Here is a 22,298-nt window from a genome sequence, read left to right as displayed (position 1 = left end):
TAAACAAATATAGTTATTTAGTAAGGTAGAACTAAAAAATTAAAGCCTTAACTTACCTTGGTAGATTTGTAATGACAGTTTCTGCCGCTAGGAGTCTCGTGACGGTCCGTTTATGCAAGAATTGCGCTTCAGTTCTCTCGAGCATTCGGCTTCCGTTCTCTGCACTTTGCCACGCTGGGCAGTCTGGAACTCAACGCACAACGGCAGCTAAATTCTGTGCCGTTTATAATTGCTCTACGTTTGCATACTTGCCTTTCTGACTGCTGATGATGGATATGGACATGTGGAGAACCTGAACGTATTTACTGACGCGAGCCAGCTAATGACGTTAGTATGATACGCTATGTTATTGCCTGTTAGCTCACAAAATAGAGAAGTCCCACGTTGTTGGCTAGTGGCTATGATCTATGTAAAAGGTTGAGTAAGAAAAAAAAGAGGACAAGTGCAGGAGACATGTCAAAAGGACAGGGAAACAGTCTGAGAGGACAGCAGAACTTTTTTTTGTTTTGTTTTGGAAAACAGAAATATTTGCAAGTTGTGTTTGTGTATTTAGATTAGTTGCAGTCAGCTTTAAATTGTGGACCTTCGTGTTTTGTTTTTTTTTTGGTGGTTGTGGTGGTTTAACAAGTGGTTGTTAAATGGTGGAGGGGTGAGAAATGATCTCCGATTGTGGTGTATAAGTTCGGTGGCAGGCAGAGCTAAACAGGATGAAACAGAGCTGGTAGTCATGGAGTCCAGATCCGGAGTTCTTAAGAGTGCCCAACATTGGACATTGAGGGTTGCATATCATATCCATCATATGGAATATATAAGATGTATATATTTACACACACACACACACACACACACATATACATATATATATATGTGTGTGTGTGTGTTAAATATAGTTAAATATAGCTGAAAATGGCTGCCGTCAGCTTGTTGAAGCAATAGCTGAAGAAATGAAGCTGAAGTTAATAGCTGACTAGTGAACTGAGCAGCAAAGGACATGATGAGAGGACAGACAGAGGAGGAGAGATAGAGGAGGACATGTGGCCTGTTGTAATGAGAAGGACAAGGAGGAGACAGGAGAAGAGGACAGAGGGACATACCTGGACCCATTAGGAGGACAAAACCAGGGGAGAAGTCCATAATCTGGATCAATAAAACTAAATGGATTATGTCAAAGATCAGCTGATTTCTCACAGCTGAGATCACTCAGTGAGTTGTCATGACGATGGCCCGCATCTTAACTGACAAGCAGAGGAGACCAAAACTGCACTGTTTGCGCACCTCCTGAACAACTCTTGTTTAAGAGAAAACTATAAGAGTTATCCAAATAATTTTTTCACCGTTAGTGCCAGGAGGGTCTGGGGAACGCAGGGATGTTGCTTATTTTACTGTAATGTGAACAGAATTTAAATGGTGGCGAGTTAAAAACACATGAGAAATGCATATTCTTCTTAGAATCCAGATTTGAATGGAAGTCTATGGGAGCAAAAGTAGACTTTTCCTTGCTTGGAGAGGCATAGCTCAAATTCTGAGCGTCCCAGCTCTGTCATTCTTAGTTCTCTTCGAAGCCAACTCAAATTCTTCCGTTTTGATGTATATTGCTTAAAAGCATTCACACAACAACACTATTTCATAATGCGTCCTACCTGAACTGTTAAAAGGATTTCAAGATTATCTCACAACCACACAGTTGAGCCTACGAAGAAATACAAACATGGGCCTGGTTAGCATAATAACACACTCACATTATACCGTTTAACATTTTAAATTTCCCGCTAGCACATACATATAGGGATGTTACGCTCGAGCGGATCTGCTCAATCACGTGTCGAGCATTGATTCAGCATGCCAAAAGTCAGGTGATAGACCAAACGAGGCCTCGTTACATCATCAGCTCGTATGGAGCAGCAAGCGGGATCTTCGAAGGGACCGGGCTTGTCAATCTCTGTGTCCCAATTCAGGGTCTGCACGCTTCGAAGTGCGGATTCGTCGGCCACATCAAAGTGTTTTTGTCATTTGCACAGTAGGGACACCAGTTTCCCTGAACAATGAAAATCTTACTTTGCCGTCCAACCTGAATGCCATAAAACATTATAAAATAAAAATAAACAATTTGAAAAAAAAACAAAAAACTAGATAGAGGATAAACAAAAAAAAAAAAAAACTGAGTAAATAATCTATGTACATAAATGTGCAGTGTTGTGCCACATTTAACAACGACCAGCTATGCAAAAGAAAACAACTCATGAGGTAGACCATAACACACATTTGCAATATGTATTATAAATAATAAGACACATAAAACAGTAAACAATTTTATTACAACTGTATAAAATAACTAACAGTCACTATACCCGTGGCACAAACACTCCTTCCCTCATGCCTTCCCACTGAGTAGACTACTATCATTACAGATTGGTTTACTTAGGTTACACCACAATTCGGTTACCTAAACAAATGTTACCTAATACCCCTCCTTGTTATTTATATGAACAACAGAAAATAAATATTCACTCGGATGGTAGATTACGTATTGTTTATTGAACACGTATTCAAAGTTGAGATGGGGATGACAGATGTGAGGTGTCAACGCTGTCCTTCTTATACATCAGACTCCCACAGCCAGCAGATGGAGTTCTTTGGTTTGGTCAAATGATTCAGAACACTAAGCCATTTTCAAGCATTTGGGTCAAAGTTGGCTCGATGATTCATGAAGCCTCGGTTTCACCATCCCTACATACATACACACAGAAGGTTGGCTACCGATATGTGGGTTACTCGACAACGTAACATATTGACCATGTAACACTTATTCAATATACTCATGGAATGCACGTGCATAACAGGGGGACAAGAAAAACAACAACCGGCAAACTTCAGTAAGCACACATTATATGACGCAAACATGCATTATGGGAAATTTAGTTTTTCCAGGAAATCAATTAAAAATAAAACAGTTAACATTACTTACCAAATCAGGGCTGGTGACAAGACGACACTCAAGAAAACGACAATGAGACAAATAAAAATAACCGAGGTGGTGGTGGCTTGAAGCAAGGGAATAAGGTAATGCATAGCAAAATAAAGAAAACTAATTTAACTGTGTTGCACATCCACATCAACTGGTAAAAATTCAAATTGGCATCGAGGCAAGTTCAAGATGGCTGACTCAGCTTTCCTGAGAAGGAGATAAGACCCACCCACGATAACGTCATGACGTTGTTAACATCATGACGCTACTGTGTGGTTCCAAAACTTTTTGAGCGATCCACACAAATTAGCTCTAAAATATTGAGCCCTATTCAATTAAAAAAGTATAAATCTAAACAGAGCTCAACACTTTATAGTTTATTCAACTACATAACGACATTTGACTGGTATGACCTTATTAGTCATGAGCTAGTACAGCTGTTTGGGTTTACAGTGTGCCAATGACAATGAACAATCTCGGACAGGATGGGTTCTTTCAAGACATCGGTTGCTTTACCCAGTATGTGTATGTTACTAGGTCCTCAGCAGGAGGTAGCGTGACCCAGTACACTTCTTTGCAGCACTTGCCACTTTCCTTAGGGTCTTTCTGTCTGAGGTTTAGGAATTTTCATATCTGAGAGAGATGCTGTTGGTCATCACTCTATGGCATTCCCTTTAGCATGTGGTGAGGATGGAGGCAAGAAGAAATTAAGATGCTGGTATTTTGTTTTTATATATATATATATATATATATATATATATATATATATATATATATAGTTACTTTTGCTGCTGTTAAATAACCAGAATAGAAGAGTTCAGGGACCAAGACAGCTATGACAGATTGCAACAGTCTCATGTCCGTCCCTCAGGTTGTAAGAGAGATTCTGCTCCATATCCTGGACAAAATGATGAAAGAACTTAGGGTGGTTGGCAAACACCTTATAGAGGCCTCTCAGGGTGATATAACGCAGGTCACAGCAGGTCAGGGCTTTAACACTTGCATTGTTTTTGATGACCTCTTCTTTTAAAGATAGATTTGCGCCAATGATGGCACCTCTACCTGTTTAGAAAGAGATATAACAGATGGGTTACAAAAGGAACTTTGCTCTGTATCTCAGCCCCATCCTCATCCCTTTAACATACCTAAGGTGGCCAAGACTATGCCATCCTTCAGCACTTCAATGGACCCTGAGATGACAAAAAATAGATGGCCCGCAGAGTACCAGTCTGTTGAAGGAGGTACTCATCAGGACTGCAAACTGAGGTCTTAATATGCCTTGACAGGGAGTGCTTGCAGTCACGACTGGCAGGGGCAAACATCGACAGCTCCAGAATATCCTTGTTAAGGTACAAGATGATGTCGGATCGCAACTCATATGGAAAATTCCTCAGCAGCCGTAGAGATGATAGGGGGAGAGGAACAATCAAATAATGAAATCAGGAGGGCAAAAAATTAAAAAGAGGTGTGGAAGAGTGTGGGAAGCAACTTAATTAAATTTCCATCCTTCATTGCATCTATTTTAAATCCTAACCTTTGAACACAATGTATACAGTTCCTTAATAAATAGAGAACATGGAGTTACCTTAGCATAGTTAAAAATAAATAAATAAGTCATAACAAGGCATTCATCTGTCTGTTGACCATCTTGTCAGGGTGAAAATTTAGCGCACCATAGCATAGTGTTGATCGATGAGTCATCAGAGCCAGGCTGACTTTAATCAACTAGCACATTTATAATTCATCTGGCTAGATTTCATCTTTACTCCATTTCAGCCTTGGTCTGGGTTCTAATAGCTGCCTCACAGTCATGCACAGCCTCGAAAAGCGGATAACAGACAACTGCTGTGGTTTTTCTGCCATTAATTCAATCAAGTTAAACGCAATGCATCTGGGTTCAGATCAGGTGCTACATTTGCTTAATGTGTAGAATTCCAAAATAATCTTTCCTGCTGAATCAATTTCTTAACTTCTTTTTTCGTACCTCATTATTGTCTATACCACTGTTGATTGACCAACTTGAGTGAAAGGACTTAAGCATTCGCTGCTTAAAGGGAATTTGGCAGCTGATGAACACGTATGAATTTCTCTAGGTCCTTGGTTCTGCTGTTGTAGTAGGACCAGCTGGAGTACGACCTCTTGACGATGGCTTTCAAACAGCCAAAAAGCACAGCACCTATATTTACTGCAGGTAAAAACAGGGAGCGGAAATGAATAATGAGGAATAACGTGAGTAAAATGTTGGAATTTTTTTTAACTGACAATAAAAGGTCAAAACAATTATCCAAATAGAAAGCTGTTTTTGATGCTGTCATAGTCCTGGGGGCCTCAGACAAATATCATTTTCCACCAGATGTAAAAGCGTCACTGTAGCATCAGTGATTAGTCAACTGGTAAAGCAATATTAAAAGCTTTTAATTTTTAATGCCATTGTGTCATAAGTTAATGGTTTCTTCAGGGATAAACTCAAAAGTGTCCCTCTTAAGGCCCAAAATTGCTATTTTTTAACTCATTAGCTCATTAATTAATTATAATCTGGCAAGAATTCTGTTTCATCCTTAATCTCATTTCACTTGAATTATATTCTGAAAAAGGATCAGGTGCTTTGTGCTAGTCTCATTAAGTTTCAACCCACAAGAGATGTGCAAAACAAAAACAAACATACAAAAACTAGTTGAGTTTAAATTGGAATAATGACATTCTGTAAATATTTGCTCATAATATTACATGATAATGAAACTAGAGAATTACCTATACTTTAAGACAAGATGATTTAGTAGTACTGTATATGTTGATGAGATTTTACATCATGACCACTTGTCCAAAACGTGTGCATCATTACATGACCCTTTATTTTGATGCATTTGGCATACCTGCTAATAGCATCATGCAAGCACAGATGATTTTGTCCGTCTCCGTGCTGCCTGGCACATTGCTGAAGCCCTGGACAATGACATTGGTCAGTGATGCCAGGTATTTGCTCTGAGTGGACGGAGCACTGCTGGCAGCACTTGAAATCCCAATGGCACGGTACAGCATACCCATAGGCTTCCCCAGCCATCCAGTTTTTAAGAAGATGTGAATATGAATATAAAGGAATAAAGGAATGTTTAGACAGTTAGTAGCACAGTAACTAAAACAGAGTAACTAATTTACTTACAGTCTCCACATATGTAAATTACAGTCATAATGCAGATTAAGAGTAACTCCCCAGAATTATTTCCTAAGTTTGGAAACTGTGTTTAGCACTCCTATATGCTAGATCTAGAACAACAGATTCAACACAAGAAGAAAGCAGATGCTGAGCCCATAGGAGTCTCTTGCAGACACTGATAAATGGTAATTGAATAGAAACACCTCAAGGCTGCTTGACTTCAACACTAACTTCAGAATCAGAAACAAATAATTAGGAAACAACAAGTTCATGATGACTTTTGTTTAGAAAACATTTGTTTTAACATCAAAGAAATGTGTAAACATTTGTGGATTCAAGGAAACCCTGGTATTTCTGAGCACACACCAGCATTCTCGTTGGAGAGTTTATTATTTATCTCCTCCTTGCCAAAAAAATACCAGGCGCAAGCCGTCCAGTGGGTCAGAAGAGCAATCATGGAGATGATCAGAATCACGGCCCCTGAGGTATGCTGTGTGTACCGGCCAATCTTCCGCGGGATCTTCAGCAAATGAAGCAGTTATACAGTTTTTACCATGTGGACTTGAGACCACTGAGGAAAAAGAACAGCAAACGAAGGAAAATTTTAATTAAAGTATTTAGTAAGTAAGTAAGTAAGAGTTTAATTTAGTTAGTAAAGGCTTGCATGATTAATAAACTGTGTAACATTCCAAAAATATTAAATATTAACTATAAATTTTAATGTGTGTTCTACTCTCAGGACTGTTTCTGCCATAGTCTATACAAAATATTTCTTGAAAGTAATTTGCATGAATTATAAAAAGTACAGGCTGCCTAAACAAGAAACACTTGGCTACTTACCACGCTGCCATTGACAGAAAGGAGCAGATCAAAAGGCACTGCTGTCAGCAGGTCAACGACGAACCACGTGGTCAAGTAATGAATGCCAATCTGTCGAACATCAAAGATCTCCTGGCCTGACTTGTCGATGTAAGTGGCGCGAAAACTGAAAATTATGCCTAGAAGCAATAAAAGGAGAGATGATGATTTGGTTATTGTAAAAGATGGTAGTCATACAGACTTGGGTATTAATATCTATGTCAAAATTGTTTCTAAACAGAACAAACCTATAATGAACAGTATAGCTACAATACTGTCAATCGCAGATTTGCTGTGGCTCAGGTCACCGGGACCACCAGTGAAGCACAGGTAATAAGGCACTACCACAGCAGAATAAGCCAGTCCCAGCCTGTGCTGAATGTATTGTCACAAGGGAGGATAAATTTGGATTTCCTGGAATGTGTGACATTGCCCTCTGGGTGCCTAAACACATTCTGAATGAGAAAGCAGAAAACAGACATGCTATTTATTCTTTAACTTGAAAAGCCTTCATTATAGTAATAACAATTCTGATTTCTTTATGGAGTGAGGGAGTAGAAAGGTCTACATGAACGTTTTCTGACAATAAAGGTTTCGCAGCATATACTTTAAATGTAATTTAGAGATGCACCAACAATGCCAATTTTTGCATTCACTTTCAATCTATCCTAAGTTCTGACAGAACGATTTTCTTTCTGGTAATATAATTTAGAGCACAGGCAATCATTCTTTGTAACTTTGTATTTTCTTCAAAACTCTACATGACTTAAAATATTAAATAACTAACCTTAAATAACATTTTCTCTTTTGTTTCCCACATGTCCCAGTATTGGAGTGTACCAGATAACAAGAAACCTATTCGATGCCTGAACTTATAATAAAGTGTCCAAAATTACAAATGAAAAGAAATTTGTTCTACTGTTAGACCTAGTAGATAGATTATAAAATAATTAATTTTACACACTATGCTACATTCAATTTCCATTAAAAAGATGGACAACCGGGGTAAAAGTAAGCCAGATTATGTGATCCACCGTCCTGAAAAATGGGATTTTCAAATCCGGGTAAGCTTTTATTTTCGGAAGAAAACACAAACTAGATAAATCAAACATGCAAAAACTATTGTGTTTAAATTGAAATCATGACATTCTGTAAATATTTGCACATAAATGAAACTAGGGAAACACCTCTACTTTAAAGTAAGATAATGAGCCACCATCCTGAAAAATGGGATTTTCAAATCCGGGTAAGCTTTTATTTTCGGAAGAAAACACAAACTAGATAACTCTGTGGCAACTTTTGATGTAGGCCTATGATTTGTCAAGAACATCCATGTTTCACCAGCTGTAGAAGGCCTTAGAGCTAGACTGATCTCATATTTAATAATGAAATACGAGCTAGATGTACATAGTAATTCGAGAATGCATCACATTAATCGTATCATTATCCGATAAATAATAATTTAATTGAAACTTGAGGCAGCAAACAGTCACACTTCCACTACAGAAAAAAGAACATTACATCTGAATATATCATTTGTAAAACTTGGGGCATTTGCTTAACTGGTCAAGCTTATTCTAGTTATAAACTGCACGACTGCAATGTCGCTGAGCTAAATTAAAAATGTTACTGTCACAATGTCACTTTATTAACTGTTCTTTGGAGAAGTTTCACATTTAAAAAGTTCAACGAATAAATGAATAATTAATTAATCTATGTATTTATTTAAGTCCGATGCACAGTTATGGCCTAAGTCTTATGAGTAAGTTGCCATGGCGAAAATAAATGTAAAATTCTATCTGACTTAAACGGAAATTTCAGCTAAATTAGTCTTTAGCTAGCCGTTTGTAATTAAAAAAAAAAAAAAAAAGTAAATGAGGGAGAATTATTAAGTTGTTTCTGGCAAACGCATAAACTGACACTATGCTTTATCCCAACTAATATAATAATCATTTTCATGGACCTGACAGCTGGGCTGAAAGAAAACAATATTTTAACGGTAAAGTGGCCAGTAGATATACCTTTATCCCTTGTAAAGCTCCCGCGGTGAAGTTGGTTTTAGGTTGGATATTCAACAGACATTCATCGTTTCCCTGTTCAATAGCTTCCGTTTCACGTGACCAAAACACACAAAACATGACCTGTATTATAGCACAAGATGAGACAAACAAGACACACCCCTTTTGATTCATTTTGAAAGCTCCTTCTGTTTTTTACAAAATTTTTACAGTAATAAAATCAATATTTCTTCAATAGCTTCCACATCATGTGACCGAGGGGCCCCAAACCTCAATTAAATTGTTCTACTAAGACACACAAACAAGACACAGCCCTTTCGATTCATTTTGAAAGCTCCTTCTGTTTTTTACAATTTTTTTTTTTTTTTTTTTTTTGTGTGTCTTAGTAGAATATTTTAGTTGAGGTTTGGGGCCCCTCGGTCACAAATTGTGGAAGCTATTGAAGAAATATTGATATTTCTACTGTAAAAAAATTGTAAAAAACAGAAGGAGCTTTCAAAACTCACTACCAGCTCATATTAGAAACTGTGACAACTATCTCACCTTCAAGAAAACACTAAAAGAGTGGTTAAAAACAAACCAGTCCTGTACTCATGTGTAACTAACATCCTGTTTACCTCTTATTACTAACACTGTGTTTAATGTTTATTGTAACTATTGTAAATATGAGATGTTTGTCAATGTTTGTTCAATGTGCTTGCCTTAGGACAACAGATGCAATTTAGCTTTTGTGGCTAATTCTGGCATATTTACTGTGAAGCTTTTGCTCATATGTTGATTAATATGCATTGTCCTAAATAAATAAATAAATAAAATAAAAAAAAAAAATGAATGGAAAGGGCTGTGTCTTGTTTGTGTTTCTTAGTAGAATATTTTAGTTGAGGTTTGGGGCCCCTCGGTCACAAATTGTGGAAGCTATTGAAGAAATATTGATATTTTTACTGTACAAAAATTGTAAAAAACAGAAGGAGCTTTCAAAATGAATCAAAAGGGGTGTGTCTTGTTTGTCTCATCTTGTGCTATAATACAGGTCAGGTTTTGTGTGTTTTGGTCACATGAAACGGAAGCTATTGAACACGGAAACGATGAATGTCTGTCAAATATCCAACCTAAAACTAACTTCACCGCGGTTGCCAACCTGTAGAGAACAACATTTTCTTGTGATTTCCTTTGTTTTTTGTTACTATCAGCAGCCTCTTAAAGTTTAAAACAATTTCGCCAGCTTGTGCGGAGAAGTAACACCGTGTCACCTTTGTTATGGGCAATCAGGTGAATTATTCAATTCAATTCTTATTGCAGTTTCCCAATTTGGTCCATATAAAAACAAAAACTAAACAAAAAACAAACAAAACAGAAAGACAATTGACCATAATAAAAGTTGTATTTCTCTATCTAAAAAATTAATTATATATATATATATATATATATATATATATATATATATATATATATATATATATATATATATATATATAAATTTATTTTCCAGACCAGACCACTATTGCTGCGACAAGCCCTACTGTCCATTTGGATCATTTGAGTCACGCTGAAAAAATATATATCAAAGCCTATCTAAGCATAGTTTCTTTCGTGATCCGAGTCGAAATGGTCGTTATTCCGATGGCCTGAAAGGCAACATGACGTGACGTAAAATTCTGCGACGCACGTGTGGCTGTAGTGGGGGAGCAGAGATGGCTGCTGAGGTGTTGCAGTTCCATGAAATGGGCTTGGACGATCGTCTGTTAAAGGTAATTAATTGCTTCAGGTTTTCAGAAAAGTTTAATTGAATTGTTGGTGAATCTTTAAGCCTTCAACTGAAGACCGGAAGTCAACAAAGAAGTGTGAAAACTCGCTACAAAACAAAACACATCTCCCGGCTGTGCTAACTTGTCTCGTGTTAGCTAGTTTAGACATGTAAACAGTTATGTTGTCTACCTATATTATTCTTGTTTTTAAATGCTTTAGTTATAAACCAAACCAGAGGACATTACAGGTCCTATGAACACCTTCATGATTGTTTCACGAGGTTAATCGTATATATGAATATTGTAGCCTATTAAACACAGACTAAATCATGAAATAAATAACTATGAGCTACAAGTCACGTATTGTGAACAGTTGTGTTTATAGCAATTTTTAAAGTTTTAGTTGGTAAAAATCTAATATCCTTATTGTTTTTCTTTGGCGTAGCTTGCTGATTAGATCCTTTAGCATGCTGATTTTTTTTTCTTCTGGTTTTGTCAACACAAATACTCAATAAAAGCTCTTGACATTATAGATCTGTTAAATAATTGTGATAACAGACTCTCATTTGGTAAAGTGTTGATCGATTGCTTCTAAAGAGGTAGACTTTCTTTTAACCCTTTAAAGTTGTCTTGAGAAATAGTTCTCCAGGTTTTCTGAGGACCTTTAAAACCCTTTCCTTAGAAATAATTTTCATTTGGTTGTACCACGCTCAAGGGATGGAGCAGTGCTATGTCGACCCATAACAGACAACTTAGCACAGGACAACATTTCTTGGTAATAAATGAAGAAATGACTTATGACTTAAGACTTTTGTACAATACTATGGCGGTAAATCTGTGTCTGCACCATAGGTGCATATATGTGACGTTTAATGTTGAGTTTTCACATTTTTTATTTGTGCTTCCTAAAATCTCTGCAGTCATGGCAGACAGCCATAATTATATTTGCTCAGATTTATAAAAACAGATCTTAACACAATTTCTTTAAAGTCCTAATTTTACAGGGTTCTCAGAATGTGCTTAATGACAAACAAAAATAAACATACTGGGGTACATTTGTTCTGTTTTGTTTGACATTCAAGTTAAACTTTTATCTGGAAGTTATGACATAAATAACAGATTCTGTATCTCCTGAATTTTTTTATTTTCCAATCATACACAATAAGCTATATCAAGATACCAGTTAGCTTCTTTTTGCCCCTGAATTTTATGCAGAATAAATACTTCTCAAACTAAAACTGTCTTTGAACTCAACATGAACATATAAAGACAGTTTCATGTAGTTCTCCACTTCTGCTCAGCAGGCCTTAAAAGCCAGTTAATGTTACCAGATTTTTGTTAAAGCCAAACTTTAAATAGCAATACTGAATGGATATATTTTTACTTCTCAGTGCACTGTAATTATATGAGTTGTCATTTGGACTTTTAAGATTTTAAAATTAATAAAAGTGATAAGAATCTAGATGTATTCCATCTGACAGTAGGCTGAAATCTGAAATTTTCAAGTGTATATATCAAATAACAGTTTGTCAGGACATTTCTTTTCTTTTGGGGTGCCAGCTTTTTATTGTTACTTGTTTTTTGTAAGAAAATGTGTTCCCACAAAAAACAGAATGAAAAAAACACATCTTGTACTATCATCATTATTTTTTGATGTAAAAGGAGTTTAACATCATTGTAAACTAAGCTTTAGTTGTTGCTCTTAAAGTGGCAGCTGAAGCAGAGAGCAGCTGCACCACTAATAAGAAAAATGAATCAAATAAGTTAGTGAGAGACAAAGACTAGAATTATTTATTTGCCTCTTTCTGACTTTTCTTCATTCTGCTCTTTGCTAACTTCCTGTCGTCATGGCCCAGGCGGTTGCAGATCTAGGTTGGTCTCGGCCCACTCTGATCCAGGAGAAGGCCATTCCTCTGGCTCTGGAGGGGAAAGATCTTCTGGCTCGAGCTCGGACTGGATCTGGAAAGACCGCTGCTTTTGCTGTCCCCGTCATACAGCGCATCCTGGCCTCCAAACAGGTGAGAATGAAGCAGAAGTGACTGTTAAAAAAGCAGGTTATGAAACGTATGACTGTTGGTTCTGCTGGTTATTGAAGTCTGTGTTTGATGCTTTGGTTCCAGACCGTTCGTGAGCAGGCTGTAAGAGCTCTGATCCTGGTTCCAACCAAAGAGCTGGGTCAGCAGGTTCAGACCATGATAAGACAGTTAACATCATTCTGCTCAAGAGACGTCAGAGTGGCTGACATCTCTGGCAAAGCTGATGTGTCAACTCAGAGGTGTGTTTTTTTTTTTTATTATTATTATTTGTTTGTTTAATAAGTTTGCAAATCAAGTCAGAAAATTTTACATACAAAATGTAGCTGGATTTTACATGTAAATGCTGGGGTCTTTAAAACATCACTTCTCAGTGCCAAGCACACAGTTTTTGAAGCTATTCAGCTGGTTGATCCACATGTCTGACCCACATTGTTGATGTAAAGGCTCTGCAGGGTCACACCACCTGTTGCAGGACTTTTTGTTTATATGGCTCAGCAGGTTTCCTTGACACTAGTAAAACCCGAAATCTTGTGTAATTCATACATGTAAAAAAATATATATGAGAGATTGAAATGAACAAAAATTGAGGCGCTCAGAAAAAGATGGTCACAACCATCTAATGCGGCTTGGGGGTCAAATAACTCCTGCTTGTGTATGTTTAACTAGATTATAATGGGTTTAGGTGCTCTGCACACACTCCAGAGTTAAATCTTTTTGCATCTTTTTAAAAAATAGTAAGGTGTAAAAGGTGAGTAATACATTCAAATTTCCAGTGAAGTGTTTCATGAATAAATGGTGGGTGAACTTTATCGAATCATGCTGACTCTGAGCAGCTCTTTGACTCTGATTAGATGTTTGCACTTGTCCAGGTACACATTGAATTTGGACTGATGGAATTTCTCCTTAAATATGTTTGATTAGAATATAAACACCTGTAGTGATTTAAGGTGTTTAGAGTTCTGGAAATGAATTATATTTTCACATCGACAGAACTTTTTGCAAAGTTAAAAATCTTTTACGTATTAAAGTTTATAATTTCCTTTGTGCAAAATTGTCCATGTGCAGGCCCATCTTAATGGAGAAGCCTGATGTGGTCGTGGGGACGCCATCCCGTGTGCTTGCCCATCTCAAAGCACAGAACCTGGTCCTACACTCTTCCTTGGAAATGCTGGTTGTAGACGAGGCTGACCTGCTCTTCTCTTTCGGCTTCGAGGCTGATCTGAAGAACTTGTTGTGGTGAGAACAGACACACATATTGTCACCACAACCTGCAGCCGTTGACATTTATTGAAGAACAAACCATCCTGTTCACAGTTAAGAGCTTAAAATGACACTTTTGACCCTGTACAGATCCTGAACCTGTGTAGCAGCATCCTTAAAACGATTGTTGCATTTAACCCTTTAAAACCAAAAATATCATATTTGATTCGTACAGTTTTGTAAACTAATTGCATCAGTTTATGGTAAAAACTTTCTAACTTATAGTGCATTCTAGCGTCTCACTTTCTCAAACGTGTATTGCAACAACGGTAGCCGCAATGTGTCCAAAAGCCTCAACAAGATGACGAAAGCATGTCATCCGGTAGTCCATGAAATGTTCACCTAGGTGAAGAGGTTTATGATTTCATAAATATCTTTTCTGTGTTTAGAAGGAAGACTGGTTCTCACAAGGGGAATGGTTCTTGACGGGGAAACTGGTTTTGACATTTTTGGTCCCAGTAAAAGCCAGCTTATAAAGCCTTCCCACCGGCCTTTGGTCCGGCTTTACCGCGACTAAAAGCTGGCGTTTATCGTGGCTTTGAAATGGATTATATTGGATTAGATTTATATTTACGCTTTTCAAAGCACTTAAAGCGTTTTACGTTGGATCCATTATTCATTCACTCCTCATTCATACATGGTGATGGTAGCTACATGTGTAGCCACAGCTGCCCTGTGGCTGGCTGATGGAAACGTGGCAACCTACAGCCTCTCCGACCACATTCACACACTGGAGGCGAGGAGGGAGAAGTATTTTGCCCAAGAACACAACGATAGATGAACCACCAACCTTCCAATTATTGGACGACCTGCTGTTCCACCTGAGCCGCTGCCACCCTTGAATCTGACTGAAACTGAAACTACATAAACATACACTTCTGTACCAACGAGACTGGTGTATTTTAGCAGGATCTACTGTTATGTTGCCCATGGTAACGAGCAACACTGTCTAACCAAACCGAATGAACCGAAAAGGTTAATTTAGGCCGTACCACTGACTTACTTGTTGAGGAGAAAGCTGTCAACGTCAGCAATCCCTTTCAAATCTTTCTCCCTGAGCTCCTTCTACCTGGGTAAGGCTAGCCCGAAAGCGGCTTACCCATCATATGTATAAACAACTCTAAAATTCTTTGCTTACACACCAATGATAATGCATATACACATGCAGACATAGATTTTGGCCATTAAACAACAATGTTACACAGTGTCCCTTAATAGGTCCCAATAATGACAGATTAAAAATATGAGAACTTTTTGCTCCTTCGTAGTTGTGTCACCTCATAAATGACCAGAAAGTGCACGAGTTCTTACAGCCAACTGAATAACATTAAAAAGGAAGCATAAAGGTCTTTTGAATAGTAGTAAAAAACACACACAAAAAAACCCAAAAACAAAGTAAAGACAACCAACTCATAAAACATCAAACTTTAACCTATTGATGCCAGAAGATATATATGTATATATATATATATATATATACAGAAGATCCTTCCTTCCAGCAGCTATCAGGCTGAAGAACAAAGCCCTTAATTAATTAATGTGATTGTTTTACTAAAAAATTACTACTACTACAATATTGAATTTCCCTTTGGGATTAATAAAGTATTTTTCATTCATTTCATTCATTCATTCAGATGTGTGCAGACCATGACATCATTTCACAAATGAATGTTTTACTCAGTCTTCCTTCCAAGTACCTACACGTTATAGACCAGAGAAAAGCTGAGATTTGAATGAGTTATATCATACAGAATGAGTAAAAGAATAAACAAAAAGAAAGTCATAAAACGAGTAGAACCACATAAGTTTGTATTTCCTATGCTGGCTATACGTGTAGTTACTGTTGAATAGGCCGTGGTAGATTCTGTTCTTTGGGTCACAGATGAAGTGACTAATGGTTCCCTTTTCTTCCGGTAGTCTTCATCACAGTTTAAACAAGACTTACTTCTGAGCTTACTTCTAATCGGGTTCTGGTTTCAGCTTGTAGTTTTTAATGTGTTCTCCGGAAATCTGTGTTTCAACAGCCATTTGCCAAAGATCTACCAGTCGTTCCTCATGTCAGCCACCTTCACCGAGGATGTCCAGGCCTTGAAGGAGCTGCTGCTGCACAACCCTGTAAGACTTTTTCATCTCATGAAACTAAAGGAAAAATTTGTTTGTTAAAACTCATCGTTTTTTTTCCATTAATTTATTTGTTGTGGCTCTTCTTAGTCTTGCTGACTTATCTATGTTCACTTCTGGTTTGGAAATTCTGGGAAACAGGGATTTATATAAAACAGGATACCAGGGAATAACGTTCAGACCCCTGCAGCTGCTACGTATTTAAAATATTATGAGTAGGATGAAGAAATTGTCCACCTGGAGCAGCCGTTGTCAATGCTCTGTGCAGAATGTGTGTCTGTTTGGTTTGGTATTCATACCTGGATCTGTGTCTCCTCAGGTTATCCTGAAGCTTCAGGGCTCTCAGCTCCCAGACAGCAGCCAGCTGCAACAGTACAGCATCAAATGTGAGGAGGAGGACAAGTTCCTGCTGATCTACACGCTACTGAAGCTGCGCCTGGTTCAGGGAAAGACGTTGGTGTTTGTGGGAACGGTGGACCGGAGCTACCGGCTGAAACTGTTCCTGGAACAGTTTGGCGTCCCTGCTTGTGTTCTCAATTCTGAGCTCCCCGTCCAGTCAAGGTGGGAGCTCACATCAATCTGTTTTCCATGAGGCGTGGGACACTCAGACACAAATAGTTGAACCTCTTTTATTCTTATTAATGCTGTTGTTTTCCCCTTCTGCTCTTCTGTAGGTGTCACATCATCACCCAGTTTAATCAAGGATTTTACGACTACATCATCGCCTCAGACGAGCAGAGTTTGGCTGACCCCGCTGCATCTTCACAGTCCACAGCCAGAAAAGAGAAGAAGAAAAAAGCCACAGAGAAAGGAGGAAAGTGAGTCAGGTTTAACTCTGAGGTTTAACCTGCTTCCTTTGTTTAACAGCAGCAGCTCCAGACTCTGACTGATAACGAATACGTGGGTTTATCTTGTGAAATCAGAGGAAGAGAAATGTTGATTTTATTTTTGTCTAAGAAATGCTTAAATTTTAAAGTAAATTGTGTAGTTTTTTTTAATTCTCTGAGCTCAAAGGTTTATATGCTAAATAGGCAGCAGATGTAAAATTTGGGTAAAAGGAGCTTAAAATAATGGATTTATGATAAAGCAGAGCTTTAATGCCCTGCAGCCCATATCCCTCCTTCTGTTAACTCTCCATCTTAAGTTCTGCTACCTTGTGTTAAAACACCAGTTGTTCTAAATATTCAGGGAAAGAGCTTTTAAAAGGCCGCCCCAGAACTCGACCTATTGTTGCATTTCATCATGAGAAGAAGGTGGTCTTACACAGTGGTCTAGGATGGATTTGAGTGACTGTTACAGGAATATAAACTCAAGTGTCCCAGACCTCAAAATGTGGCCTAAGTGTTAGTTTGTAAACTGCTATCAGACCCCAGTGTGAACAGTCTATGGCCTGAATATGCAGAAGATGCAACGTCACATGTAGCATGCTGTTTACAAAAATAAATGTAGATGCTAGACGTCAGCATGTGTGTATCAATTAAGTCTAAAACTTTCCTTTGCATAGCTCCACCAGTGGTGTCTGACATGCACGTTTCATCCATTGTTTACATTTGATGTTGCCACATCCCACCTCTGCTAATGCATGAAATGATTTTCAAAAAGTCAGATTTGTCCTATTCAAATCAGATATGGGTCACATGTGGGCAAAATAAGCCAGTCATAACTGTATTAGGTACTGTAGCATTAATAATCAACAAGGTAACTGCATCTTTTTTCTGATTGGTCTTTAAAGAGCTAAAGACAAGGAGTATGGAGTCTCCAGAGGTGTGGACTTCCAAAACGTTGCCAATGTCGTGAACTTTGATTTCCCCACATCTGTGGAATCCTACATTCATCGAGTTGGAAGGTCAGTACAGATAAAGCAGCTTCTCTGCTTTCAGATGGTTTTATCTTTTATAATAATCATGTTTAATCTCTGTAGGACGGCGAGAGCAGACAATCCTGGAACTGCTCTGTCCTTCATCTCTCACACTGAGCTCTCTCTGCTGGCGGAGGTGGAGGAGGCTCTCATTGGAGGTAATGTCTGGCCATAGACGTTTAAATAGTTTTACTTTTAAATGATTTGCTTTCATATTAAAGTCATCAGGTTAGCACCAGAAGTCAGAGAAACTACAGGTGTATGCTTTTGGACACCTTTTCTCCACCATGTCTTCAGTTCTTTAGACAAAATAAGGCTGCAGCTTTAGAGAAGTGGGCAATAACCAAGTTATCATGTTATTAAAATGATTTTTTTTTCATTTATTGTCTTTAGATAATGCTGATTCTGTTTTGAAACCTTACCAGTTTAAAATGGAGGAGATAGAAGGCTTCAGGTACAGGTGCAGAGTAAGTATTATATTCAAGTTTAAAGTGAGGAACCTAAATAAACATCTGTTTAGACCACACATGATCATATTTTGTTCATTGTTTAGATGCTTTTTTAACATTAAATATGCATTCAGAGAACTCTGATCTCTGCACTGCCTTCTAGTGGCAGCCATGCTAACATATAACATGCATGGGAGTGTGTTGGAAGTGATGTTTGGCAACGTTTAACCTATACCAGTACCTATTTACATACCTAAAGGGGCATAAATGAGCCTTAAGTTTCATTAAGCTTATTTTTTGTTTGTAGGATGCAATGCGTGCTGTGACCAAGCAGGCGGTCAGGGAGGCCCGGTTGAAAGAGATCAAACAGGAGCTGCTCAACTCAGAGAAACTCAAAGTAAGAGATCGTTCTACTTCTGATAAAACAAGTTGAAAATATCTGCTTACATTCTGTTTGGATGCTTCTGCTGTCACAGACTTATTTTGATGACAACCCCAGAGATCTTCAACTTCTCAGACATGACAAAGACCTTCATCCTGCTGTCGTCAAGCCTCACATGAAGAACATACCAGACTATCTAAGTAAGACACAAACAAACAGTCACGTCTGAAAGAGAGAATTTTAAAGTAGAAATAATACTGCACTGCTCCGTAGTTTTGTATACTCTGTATGCGTTTTCCCGCTTCATTTTCCGTTATAGATAATATCCTCTCTGCTGGTTTTAGTGCAGCATGTGCAACACAGACAACATACACCTATTCTATTCTATTCTACTCTATTCTATTCTACAGTCCTTTACCAGACGCTTTTCTCCAAAGCGACTTACACCTGGGAATAAGAACGACACAAGCAACAAATCAAACAGGATAGGACGTCATAATTAAGTGGTAGTCAGACTGCTGTGAGTCCAGTTGGACCCTGGTGCTGTCATGTAGTGCTAGAGGCAGTGTTTTTTTTTCCCCCTTCCCCTACAAGATCATGATTTCATCACACATCATCTTGAGCGTAAGTGCACGCAGCTTATTTAGTGCTGAGTTGAGCCAAAGAGCTGGACAAATCTTTCTAACTCATTCCAATGAGTAGAAGAGTTAAGCTAAGTGCGGAAATGCTCCTTAAACAGCTGAGCTTGTTCTTGACTGTCGAGAGGGAGTGTAGCTCTGGATTAAGGAGTGAAGGTAGACAGGAGCTGTTTGGGTTATTGTTTTGTAAGCCAGAAACAGAGCTTTGAATTTGATGTGCTGCACCTGGAAGCCAGTGAAGAGAGATTAGCTGCTGAGTGACATGAGCTCTTTTGGGCTGGTTGAAGACCAGGTGGCTGGTTGTCCATCATGATGCCAAGATTCCTGGTAGAAGACGTAGGCACAAGCGTGATGGAGTCAAGCTGCACTCTTATCTGTGGCGGTAAGGAAGGATTGGCTAGAAAGACAATAAGCTCAGTCTTGGACAGATTTAGCTGAAGGTGGCGATTCTTCATCCATGAGGATATATCAGCAAGACATGCTGATATTCGCATTGAGACGGTTGTGTCGTCAGGTGGCAAAGAAAGGAAAATCGGAGTGTCGTCTGCATAGCAGTGGTAGGAGAAACCATGAGTTAATGATTGCACCGAGTGAGGAGGTGTACAGTAAGAAGAGAAGAGGGCCAAGCACTGAGCCCTGTTGTCAGCCTGTGACCTGGACATTACCCTTCGCCAAGATACTTTGAAGGATCTTCCTGTGAGGTAGGACATAAACCACGAGAGGACAGATCCTGAGATGCCAAGCTCCGAGAGTGTGGAGAGGACGATCTGCGCTCTCACTCCTTCACTGTGTGTTTATTACATTACATTGATTTGGCAGACTGAATGAGGCTGCAACTGGCTTTTTGTCCATAGGAGTTCATAGGTCATTTAAAACTACATGTTATTGTTGTGTGTATATTTTATTCTTATCAACTTTTTTTATTGATTTATTTGTTTTTATTATTGTGTTTTGTTATGATCATGTCACTGATGTGGCGAGTACTCTGGTTTAATTTGGCTAATTTCCTGCAGTTCCTGAGACTCTGAAGGGCGTATTTAACCCGCTAAGAGGCAAAAGGAGGAAGAGGATGATGAAATCCAAACCGGAGGGTGTCATCAAGAGCAGCTTGAAGGTGAGACTTCAATCAAAGTAGCATGGTGACCCCAGATGGTCTTCATGAAGGCATCATCTGATATACAACTATAGAGCTGCATGATATAATGTCTAGATAGCGAATGTGTGTTTTGTTAGATACAAGTGCAGAAAAAATGATGTAGGGTAAAACTGGTCCCTTCAGTTGTTTCTGATATATTCATTAATTTTGTTTATGTCTTGTGACTTTTTTAAGATGGTTTAAAAATGTTGCTGGAATCGATGAGAAAATAATCAGTAGTCATTAACAGCAGATTTGCAGCTTCTGTAACAGCCTAGATCTTCACGTTTGTTTTATGCATGTTTGACTGTAAAAGTGCACTCTTTTCATTCCTGCATGCACTCTCCCTCCGCTTGTCAAGTTTTACTCCAAAAACAACAAAACTGAAAATGATTTTGGATCTCATAATTAACCCAATTAATAATTATAATTAATATTATTGTAAATAATTAACTGTGATGTATTTTGTGGTTGGTAGAAGAACACCCGGGGGGACCCACTGAGGAGTTTCCGGTACACTGACAGGAAAAACAGAAAAGGCAAAGGCGGCGAGTCGTAGCTGCTGCAGTACACCTGGAAGTGAGTCGGTAACCGTGCAGAGACGTTGGCCTGGAGGACTTTCAGGCTCCACAGTTGGCCCAACTGAACAAATGTGAGCTATGATGACTGGATCATAACGGAGGCTGAAACAAGATGGGACAGACAAATTGGATCTGGACTTTTCAAATGTACTGAACATTTTGCTAGAAGTGCAGAATACATGTCTGATTCCTTATGAATATCTCATTTCTAACGGACAATCAGAAATCTTTCTTTGAATAAACTCAGTCATTGTGTTGTAGTTTTAATAAGTCTAACTTGTAAGAAATCACCTCATGTTTAACAGTCTGTATTAAATCCTTAAAGCAGGTGTTCGATCCTGTAATAAATGAACACGAGTTGAATTTTCGTCTAGATGAGAAAAATTGTGAAGTGAACGTCTGTAATCCTTTTTTTGAGGACATGCACGAGGTCCATTTCTATCATCTGGTTTGGAATTAAAATTAGTGGCGTCAGTGTGGTCTGCAGGTGGTGCTGTAGGCTACTTTTTATCGGCGGTTGAAAGCTGAGGTGGTTCAGGAATTATTCTCAGTGGTTGTTTTTCCTTCTTGTCAGTGAGTGTATTCTTCAAAATGTGCATTCAAGAATATTAGCATTTTCTTATGTAATCCACAGTAGAGCTCTTTTTTTTTATTGCGCTCCTTACCCCAAGCTGACATGTTTAGAAAACCTGCATCTGTCCCAGGTGTGAGATTGGACATTGCAGTGAGAATCTGACTGGTAGGTTACAAAGTGCACATGATGCTGCTGAGATGACAGGTCACACAAAAAGGCATCAGCTGGGGTTTGGCTATCAATATCAAGTGTTTTCACTCCCATTAATAATGAGACAAAAGTCAGCATCAGACCGACATTTACTGGCTGGAGAGAGCTCAGAGAAGAGACAGGATGCACAGCGGATGCTGAATCAGCCGTTGTTAGGGGTGAACTTCTGCTTAAGTTTACTAGTGGAGCTTTAAGCCTGCAAGCTGCAAATAAAATGATACCGATGTCATTTTAAATCTTGCATTCTGCTATTTTTACATGGAAATAGTCTCAGTTGAAGCTGCATATAGTTTATGTTCTGGTAGTAGTTGGTC

The 22,298-nt window shown here is 38.4% G+C and overlaps 1 protein-coding gene and 1 pseudogene across 1 annotated transcript; one reads left to right on the top strand and one right to left on the bottom strand.

The window, feature by feature from the left end:
* Positions 1 to 3,782: 3,782 nt before the first annotated feature.
* LOC121630398 lies at positions 3,783 to 6,010 on the bottom strand (annotated as a pseudogene).
* A 4,593-nt stretch (positions 6,011 to 10,603) lies between these two features.
* On the top strand, positions 10,604 to 21,568 carry ddx56 (DEAD (Asp-Glu-Ala-Asp) box helicase 56). Its single transcript, XM_041969477.1, has 14 exons — positions 10,604 to 10,743; positions 12,597 to 12,758; positions 12,861 to 13,015; positions 13,842 to 14,012; positions 16,061 to 16,151; positions 16,477 to 16,718; positions 16,832 to 16,975; positions 17,890 to 18,003; positions 18,079 to 18,173; positions 18,409 to 18,482; positions 18,772 to 18,861; positions 18,941 to 19,046; positions 20,498 to 20,598; positions 21,098 to 21,568. Exons 1-14 carry the CDS (start codon positions 10,687 to 10,689, stop codon positions 21,176 to 21,178), a joined length of 1,683 nt encoding a protein of 560 aa, XP_041825411.1. The 5' UTR covers positions 10,604 to 10,686; the 3' UTR covers positions 21,179 to 21,568.
* Positions 21,569 to 22,298: the final 730 nt, after the last annotated feature.

This window comes from Melanotaenia boesemani, chromosome 19 (genome assembly GCF_017639745.1).
Source record: "Melanotaenia boesemani isolate fMelBoe1 chromosome 19, fMelBoe1.pri, whole genome shotgun sequence".
Taxonomy (NCBI): Eukaryota; Metazoa; Chordata; class Actinopteri; order Atheriniformes; family Melanotaeniidae; genus Melanotaenia; species Melanotaenia boesemani.
The sequence above is the reverse complement of the archived record's forward strand: the minus strand, read 5'-3'. Positions and strand labels throughout refer to the sequence as shown.

Coding starts and splice junctions, on each gene's coding strand:
- ddx56 (XM_041969477.1), top strand. CDS start 10,687: ATGGCTGCTGAGGTGTTGCAGTTCCATGAAATGGGCTTGGACGATCGT. Junction 16,976..17,889: donor GCCACAGAGAAAGGAGGAAA/GTGAGTCAGGTT, acceptor TGGTCTTTAAAG/AGCTAAAGACAAGGAGTATG. Junction 18,004..18,078: donor TACATTCATCGAGTTGGAAG/GTCAGTACAGAT, acceptor TAATCTCTGTAG/GACGGCGAGAGCAGACAATC.